Here is a 9,485-nt window from a genome sequence, read left to right on the forward strand (position 1 = left end):
ACCATTTACATTAAATCGGCCAAACGTGCAAACTATATATAGGGAGCTACCATACATTAAATCGGACGAAACTATATATGGGAGCTATACCTAAATCTGAACAGATTCTCACGAAACTTAGCACACTTCATTCTAGACTTAATTGAATACGATATGCTAAATTTCGTGTAAATCGAGAGATATATAGAGACTTTGTTGGACCATTTACATAAAATCGGACGAAACTATATATGGGAGCTACATCTAAATAAAACCCGATTTTAATGAAGCTCAGCACACATCATTCTAGGCCTAATTCATTACGCTGCGCCAAATTTCGTGCAAATCGAAAGATATATAGGGACTTTGGTGCACCATTTACATTAAATCGGACGAAAATATATATGGGAGCTATATCTAAATCTGAACCGATTTTTTCCGAAATTTCACATATCCTTCTAGACTTAATTGAATACGATATGCTAAATTTCGTGTAAATAGAGAGATATATAGGGACATTGTTGGTCTATTTACATAAAATCGGACGAAACTATATATGGGAGCTATATCTAAATCTGCACCGATATTAATGAAACTCAGCACACATCATTCTAGCGACAAATTTCGTGCAAATCGAAAGATATATAGGGACTTTGGTGCACCATTTATATATGGGAGCTATATCTAAATCTGAACCGATTTTTCCCAATTTCAATAGGGTTCGTCCTTGGGCCAAATAAGTGACCTATGCCAAATTTCATCCAAATCGGATCATAAATGCGAGCTGTACTTTGTTCACAAAAATACATGGATGGACGGACATGCGTAAATCGACTCAGAAAGTGGTTCTATGCATATCCTCAAAAGGAACCACGTGTCTATCTCGTTTCCTTTTGCCTGTTACAAACATATGCACAAAGCCATAATACCCAGTACCACTGTGTGGTGAAGGGAATAAAAAGTCCTCTCGCCATGGCTCCAGAATTTTTTCTATACGAAAAAAGTTCTCTCGCCATGGCTCCAGATTTTTTTCTATACGAAAAAAGTTCCCTCGCCATGTCTCCAGATTTTTATCTATACAAAAAAATTTCTCTCGCCATGGCTCTAGATTTTTTTTTCTACACGAAAAAAGTTCTCTCGCCGTGGCTCCAGAATTTTTCTATACGAAAAAGTTCTCTCGCCGTGGCTCTAGAATTTTTTTTTCTACTCGAAAAAAAAGTCCAGAACGAAAAAAAGTCCTCTCACCATGGCTCCAAAATTTTTTCGAAGCGGAGAAAGTCCTCTCACATTGGCTCGAGAATTTTTTCCTATATGGAATACGTCCTCTCTCTTTGGAAAAAATTTTTGTCCATATATAATTTTTAGTATAGAAAAAATGTTGGAGTCATTGCGAGAGATCGTTTTCTTATAGAAAAAAATCTGGAACCTGGCGAAAGGATGTTTTTTTATAGAAAAAATTCTGGAGCCATGCCGAGAGGACTTTTTTGTATAGGAACAATTCTGTAGCCATGGCGAGAAGACTTTTTCCGTATATTCTGGAGCCATGGCGAGAAGTGTTTTTCCTATGGAAACAATTTTTGAGCTATGGCGAGAGGACTTTTTCCGTATAGGAAAAAATCTGAGCAATGAGACTTATTTGGTTTTTGTCTTTGCTATATAAAAGTATCTGCTAGTATGCCCATATATTGTTATGTTTTGAAACACCGTGCTTGTATTAGCACTAAACCTATTCATATTGTTCGGGAATCCAACAAAAGCAACAATAATACCAACAACAACACCAACCAAAACTCTAATACAAACTATTGGAGCAGACATATAGCTGGTAGTCGTAATAACGTTAAATATATGACTCCAGTATTGTTTAGCAGCTCGGTGTGTGGGTTTTAATTATTTGAAGGCATATTTATCACTAAATGAATGAACGGACGAACAAACCAACGAACGGAGCGAACCATCGAACGGGCGAATGAATTGAATTTGAGAAGAAAAAAACCCAACAACACAATGGAAGACTAATATTTAACCGGGCTTCATATCTGATCTTATGGATGGGATCTTTAATAGTTGGGTCATAACAACATCTCTTCCCCATGAACAAAACAATTGATGATTTGTCATTCGGAAATATTGTCGGGTCGTGTCTATTGTTATTTTTATTGCTGTTTTTGTTGTTGCTGCTGCTGTCTAGTATAATGTCATTATTGTAACGCTTATTAACAAATTGCTTTCGATTTCGATTAATTATTTGTCAGATTAGTATCCAGTTTTACATCATCACTTTTGTGTGCTCGCATACCTGGCCTGACGCCCCAACAGCGGCAGCTATGCTCTGAATCACCGGATGCATTTATTGCATTGGGCGAGGGTCATCAATTGGGTGCCCATGAATGCCAATATCAATTTCGGGGGCATCGTTGGAATTGTTCGGAGGTGTGGAAGAAAGATGTCTTTGGACATGTTATGTTTGTTGGTAAGTAGAGAGATTTCGATATTTTTTTAGTACAAATATTAATGTGTAGAAATCTAGTTTTTAGTACTAAAATACTAAATAATTTCTATAGAAAATATTTTGTACTTTAACACTAACGGATTTTTATAGAAAATGTTTAGAACTTTTGCAACCAGTACTAAAAATATTCTATATGCAATTTTTAGTACTAAATAATTTCAATAGGAAATTTTTAGCACTCGGGTACTAAATAATTTCTAAAGGACTAAATATTTCCTATAGAAGTTATTTAGTATACTCGGGTACTAAAACAGTACACGGATACTAAAATAATTTCTATAGGAAATTTTTAGTACTCGGGTACTAAAATAATTTCTATAGGAAATTTTAAGTACTCGGGTACTAAAATAATTACTAGGGTACTAAAATAAGTTCTATATGGAATTTTTAGTACTCGGGTACTAAAATAATTTCTAAAGGAATAAATATTTCCTATAGAAGTTATTTAGTATAGTCGGGTACTAAAATAATTGCTATAGGACATTTTAAGTACTCGCATAATTAAATAATTTCTATAGGAAATTTTTAGTACTCGGATACTAAAATAATTACTCGAGTACTAAAATAATTTCTATAGGAAATTTTTCGTACCCGAGTACTAAAATAATTTCTATAGGAAATTTTTAGTACTCGGGTGCTAAAATAATTTCTATAGGATTTGTTTTAGTACTCGGGTGCTAAAATAATCTATAGGATTTGTTTTAGTAGGACTAAAATAATTTCTATAGGAAATTTTTAGTACTCGGGTACTAAAATAATTTTTATAGGAAATTATTAGTACTCAGGTACTAAAATAATTTCTTTAAGAAATTTTTAGTACTCTGGTACTAAAATAATTTCTTTAAGAAATTTTTAGTACTCTGGTACTAAAATAATTTCTTTAGAAATTTTTAGTAGTCGGGTACTAAAATAATTTCTATAGGAAATATTAAGTACTTAAATAATTTCTGTAGGAAATTTTTAGTACGGGTTCCAAAATGATTACTTGAGTACTAAAATAATTTCTAAAGGACTAAATATTTCCTATAGAAGTTATTTAGTATACTCGAGTACTAAAACAATTTCTATAGGAAATTTTTAGTACTCAGGTACTAAAATAATTTCTGTAGGAAATTTTTAGTACTCGAGTACTAAAATAATTTCTGCAGGAAATTTTTAGTACTCTATAGGATTTTTTTTTAGTATTCGGGTACTAAAATAATTTCTATACGATTTTATTAGTGTACGAAAATAATTTCTATAGGAAATTTTTTGTACGAAAATAATTTCTATAGCAAATTTTGCCACTAAAATAATTTGCAAATTTTTTAGGAATAACTATAGGAAAATACTCCTGTTCAAATAGAAATTTTTAGTACTCAAAGATTTTTTTCAATGCCCTTTTAATGTTTTTTCCTTCCCGAATTTTTAGTACTCAAAGATTTTTTTCAATACCCTGTTAATGTTTTTTCCTTCCCGAATAGGATCTCGTGAGGCTGCCTTCACCTATGCCATTGCAAGTGCGGGAGCAGCTCATGCTGTGACGGCGGCATGTGCCCGTGGTAATATCACACTGTGCGGCTGTGATATGCGGCATAAGGCCACATCAACGCGGCGTGGTATTCAGGCGGAGTTTGAGAGCGGAATTGGCGGTGGTCAACAGCCCTGGAAATGGGGTGGCTGTTCGGCGGACATCGAATTTGGCATGAAATTTGCCCGTAAATTCTTAGATGCCCGAGAAATTGAGGGTGATGCAAGAAGTCTTATGAATTTGCACAATAATCGAGCCGGACGGAGGGTAAGATAAATGGACTAATGGTAACTACGAATCGCAGATATAATTTTTTTCTCTCCTTCCCCCTTCAGCTTGTCAAAAATCTCCTGAAAACCGATTGCAAATGTCATGGAGTCAGTGGGTCTTGTGTCATGAAGACCTGTTGGAAGAGTTTACCCTCGTTTCGTGTGGTGGGCGATGTACTAATGAAGAAATACAATAAAGCCAAAATTGTTCAAGCCGCCAAAGGCAAAAATGGACTGAAACTAGTTTTAAGCAAGTGAGTTGCTCACATTCGTAGTTCATTTTTTTTTTAATAATTTGTGGTAACTAATTTAAAACTTAAAATTTTGTTTTTTTTTCTTTCTTTAGAAAAAATCGTGCCGGCAAGGTGATGAACTATCCCAAACGCATGGATTTGGTCTATCTGCAAACATCGCCAAATTACTGCGAACGCAATGTGCAGGAGGGCGTTTTGGGCACTCAGGGCCGTGTCTGCAATCGCACCTTGCATGGTTTCCAAAGCTGTGATCTGCTCTGCTGTGAGCGTGGCTATAATACCCAACAAATACGACGCACCACCCAGTGTCGCTGTCAGTTTAAATGGTGCTGTCAGGTGCAATGTGATGTCTGTGAGGAGAACTATGAAGAGTTTACTTGTAAATAATATTTAACTAAGAAAAAACGAAAAACAAAAACAAAAAATGTGAAAAAGGAAGTCGAGGAGAATGAGAAGAAATCTTAAATCTCATTAAGATTGCTTGAGGTTAATTGCTGGGCTGCAACAATTTGATACACGCAAAGAGGAGGAATGTGTAAATGACACTATGCAACAGAAATTTAATATGTTTGATGATTCAGAAATTCGATGTAAATGATAACGTGAAAAAGCATTAAGTTAGGCCGGGCCGATCTTTGGATACCCTCCACCATAGATATACTGTCAGGTACTAGAAATGAAAATATAGGGAACATACCAAAAACTGGACCTATACCGACATGTCTATAAACGGATTATGTAAACCATAATACAAATTTCAGAAATTTTTAATTGATAATTCAAATTCGAAGATGGGGAATATCGGTCCACTCCTTCTGAAACCTACACACAGGGGCTAGGTCTAAATGCGGCTATAGTTCATTATCGAACCTTACGTTCTAATTTTTTATCTCGCTATTCTCAGCAGGTGAAATGATTACAACAGAGTCTTAGAACCAAACTCAAAACGCGGAACAAATCAGACTATTTTAATATAAAGAAGTGAAAAAGCGGTGGATACCCTCCACCATAGATATATTGACAGCTACTAGAAATGAAAATATAGGGAACATACCAAAATGGGGACCTATACCGAGATTTCTGAACACGGATTATGTTAACCATAATACAAATTTTAGAAATTTTTAAAGGATAATTATACCTTCAGCCTTATGGCTAATGAGGGTGTATACACTTTAACACGGTGAAAAAGTGCCTCATCGAAATATTGGTTCTAGACGCCATGTTTCTTTGGACCAAATCCGTTTCAAAAAATTTAGATTTCATCCGAACTTTGCCCATCTTATTATTTCTACCAAATTCGAAGATGGGGAATATTGGTCCACTCTTCTGGAACCTCCAAACAGGGGCTAGGTCTAAATGCGGCTACAGTTCATTATCGAACCTTACGTAAATTTTTGGTAGGGAGATTTCTTACCACATACGACTACAAAATATCAAATTGCAGCGAATTCGGTTGAAAAACGCGCTCAAGAAACCCAACATACCGAAAATTGGGGGTATCTTTGTATGGTGGCTATCCCAAAAAATGGACCTATATTCATAATTTTTTGTAGAGAGATTTGGAACCTATTAAGAACCCAACGTACCAAATTTCTGCGTATTCGGTTGAAAAACGCGCCCATCTTCGAACTTGACCTGCCTGCGGACAAAAGACAAACCTGTGCAGCACCCTATATCAATTCCTTCAGAAGATCGCGTGATTACAACAGAAGGACGGACAGACGGACGAACATGGCTATATCGTCTTAGAATTTTACCGTGATCAAGAATATATATACTTTATAGTGTCGGAAATGAATATTTCGATGAATTACAAACGAAATGACAAAATTAATATACCCTCCATACTATGGTGGAGGGTAAAAAAAGGGGGTTATATGGGGTCTACCCCAAAAAGTGGGCGAATATTAATAATTTTTGGTAGAGAGATTTGTTAACATATACGACTACAAAATACCAAATTGCAGCAAATTCGGTTGAAAAACGCGCTCAAGATCCCGAAAATACCGAAAATTGGTGGTACACTCATATTTGGGGCTATCCGAAAAAGTTTACCTATATTCATTATTTTTTTGTGGAGAGATTTGGTACCTATTAAGAACTCAAAATACTAAATTACAGCTAATTCGGCGGAAAAATACGATCAAAACTCCCAAAATACTGAAAATTAGGAGGTACCGTTATATGGGGGCTACCAGAAAAAGTGGACCTATATTAATAATTTTTTTGTGGAGACATTTAGTATCCAATATGAACCGAATGTAGCAAATTTCAACGAACTCGGTTGAAAAACGCGTCCCAAAACCCCAAAATACCGAAACTTGGAGGGTACCCTTATATGGGAGCAATGCCTAAACGTGGACCGATGAAGCGCAACTTGACCTGCCGGCAACTTTATAGGATCGGAAATGATTATTTCGATGAGTTACAAACGGAAAATCAAAATTAATATACCCTCCATATTATGGTGGAGGGTATAAAAAGGAAGAAATGTATTTCCAATACGCTTCATCGTGAAATACCAAAAAACGATATGGATTTTTATTGGGTGCTATGTAAGAACATGGGGCTACATTACTATTTTTCGCTAATAAATATTTCACAACTCTGCGAAAACGAATATCAAATTATAGGCGCTAAAATTAGAACAAAGAATAGGTCTGGGCATCTTCAAAACAAAAAAAAAAAATTTTTTTGGAACACCTATATAAAATCTTTTGTTATCTATGTCGAAATTTTGGCCTATATTTTAAACTTTCTTCAAATATGTTATTCACATGAATTCGGAATGATTTATTTCGTTGGTAGGAAATTGGTGTGGTTCAAATCGATTAGTCCACTTGCATGATATTATCAAAAAAAAAAAAAAAAAATCGGCAAAATGTTGACCAGTTTGTTGGGAAGGTACCAGAAGTAGTGGACCGATATTACCCTTTTTTCGAACTTAAACTATGTTTGAATGAGAGTTATCATGCGCACATTTGTACATGGACTCCAACTTGTCTGAAACCAATATTTCGATGAGGTACAAATTTTGTTTGTTTTTCTGCTGGCCACAATTATGACCCGAACATCATGGCTGCTTAAATGATGATCGTTAAATATTGAACAATATTGGGTACATTTTCAATCGAGTTGGTCGTAATTTAATATTTTGAGTTCTCATTGGGTGGATAATATTTCGATCACAATTTTTATATCGGTCGATCTTTTGGGGGACCGAAGTGTCTATATTAGCATTGCGAGGTGATGGTAATATCGCATTATGAGATCTTTGTTTCCCGAACATTTTCAATATAACTATGTTTCTACGTAGGTTCACGTCGAAGCCGTATTTTCCAAAACAGAGTCTTTGATATTTAATTTTCATCTGGACAATTTACCCTATATACCCCGCATCTTAAATTTCTTACTGATTTCAGGTTTTTTTGGCTATCAATACCCAAAGTTCGGTCCGAATTTGTTCCTCGTTTTCGTTGTTCGGGGATTTCAGAAATATTTTTCATCTATGTTGGATCAAATTTGTTGTGTTTTTATTGGATGGGGTTCAGGAGGGTTAATTTTTTTTTTTTTGGAGAATATTTCCATTCATCATCCGTCATTTTTGGTATGTTCTGGGTCTTAGCCCATTTTCCTCACCGAAGTGTCTGTAGTCCAGCATTTTGTTTTAAACCTTGGCATAGCCCCAATAAAAAGATTCCCTTCTATGTTAGATGCCACATCATGGTTCGACACGACTGAATTTATCGATGCTTTCTTACTTGTTCTGTTTTAGTTTTGTTACGATCTGAATCACATATTGGGTCAAACGTTTTCCAAATAATACTGTCTTAAATACATAAATACATTTGAAATTTGCCCGGTAAAGCATTTTTTTAGAAATTATTTACCTTGTGTACAGTTGCAATTATTACAAATATTATATCGATTGACATTGTTTGCATCAAAACACCTTGCTGATTAAATCTTCAACCTGCAACGGAAAAAATTCCATTACAATGCATTAAATTAAATTGTTACTGTATAGTATCGCTATTCACAACTCGAATTGGAATGGATTGAGTTCTTTTATCTACAAAGTATCAAATTGAATATTGACATCCTTGGCAGACCACATGCAATCTTAAAACGAAACAGGCTAGAAAATTGTAATATACTTATATAATACATTCCCAACTTTAGATAAGCTCTGTAGATTTTTATAGGAATTTATAAGAAAAACAAGAACAAACCTACATTAGTAGTATACAAATTATATATGTATTAAATTATTTATGATTGCTCCATTTTTATAGTAGTAGTTTAAAATTTAAATTACATTTTTATGCCACTTAGTTGCCACGAGTAAAGATAGTTGTATTTTAAATAGCACACACTCAAACGCACGCACACATACAAACACACACAAATATACAATGTAAAAAGTTAACAATTAACACGTAATATTAATAAATAATAACGAAAATAATAATAATAATAAAATTAAATGTAAATATATTTCTCATTCTTACTTTTGTATTTATAAAATAACAATAAAATTTAATTGAAATTGAAATATAAATTGTGAACTGAATTATTTTTCCCATTGTTAATGGATCGACACGGCATGGTATGACTTGGCGTGGTATGGTAAGTTATGAATGGATGAATGAACGGCCCGCTGATTGGGTTTGCTAATAAATTCCAAAAAAACAATAACACAAAGAATATTTTAAATTGCAAAAAGAAAAATAACTATGAACAGCACTTAACGTTCAAGATAAGCGCTACATTTCAATAGAATTATTTATCATTTCAAATAAGTTTTAATGCTAAAATGCGCAAACTTCTTAATCAAGGTGTCATTTTAATTATTTGTAATCGGATATTCGTAATCCGTCCACAGGCTTGAGGTGTCGAATGTGTTGTAATCTGGATACATTTTAAACGATATTATGAACATCTAAGCGATGCAACGC

General features: G+C 34.3%; 1 protein-coding gene across 1 annotated transcript; it reads left to right on the forward strand.

The window, feature by feature from the left end:
• Nucleotides 1–2,223: 2,223 nt before the first annotated feature.
• Nucleotides 2,224–4,918, forward strand: LOC133336556 (protein Wnt-2; the record flags this gene model as incomplete). Its single annotated transcript, XM_061544839.1, has 4 exons — nt 2,224–2,452; nt 3,955–4,268; nt 4,337–4,524; nt 4,617–4,918. Coding segments are annotated over 4 exons (1,026 nt in total), but the record flags the coding sequence as incomplete, so codon positions are not given.
• Between the last annotated feature and the right edge of the window lie 4,567 nt (nt 4,919–9,485).

This window comes from Musca vetustissima, unplaced genomic scaffold (assembly GCF_032173495.1).
Source record: "Musca vetustissima isolate MV318-11 ecotype Yass unplaced genomic scaffold, APGP_CSIRO_Mvet_v1 utg357, whole genome shotgun sequence".
NCBI lineage: Eukaryota > Metazoa > Arthropoda > Insecta > Diptera > Muscidae > Musca > Musca vetustissima.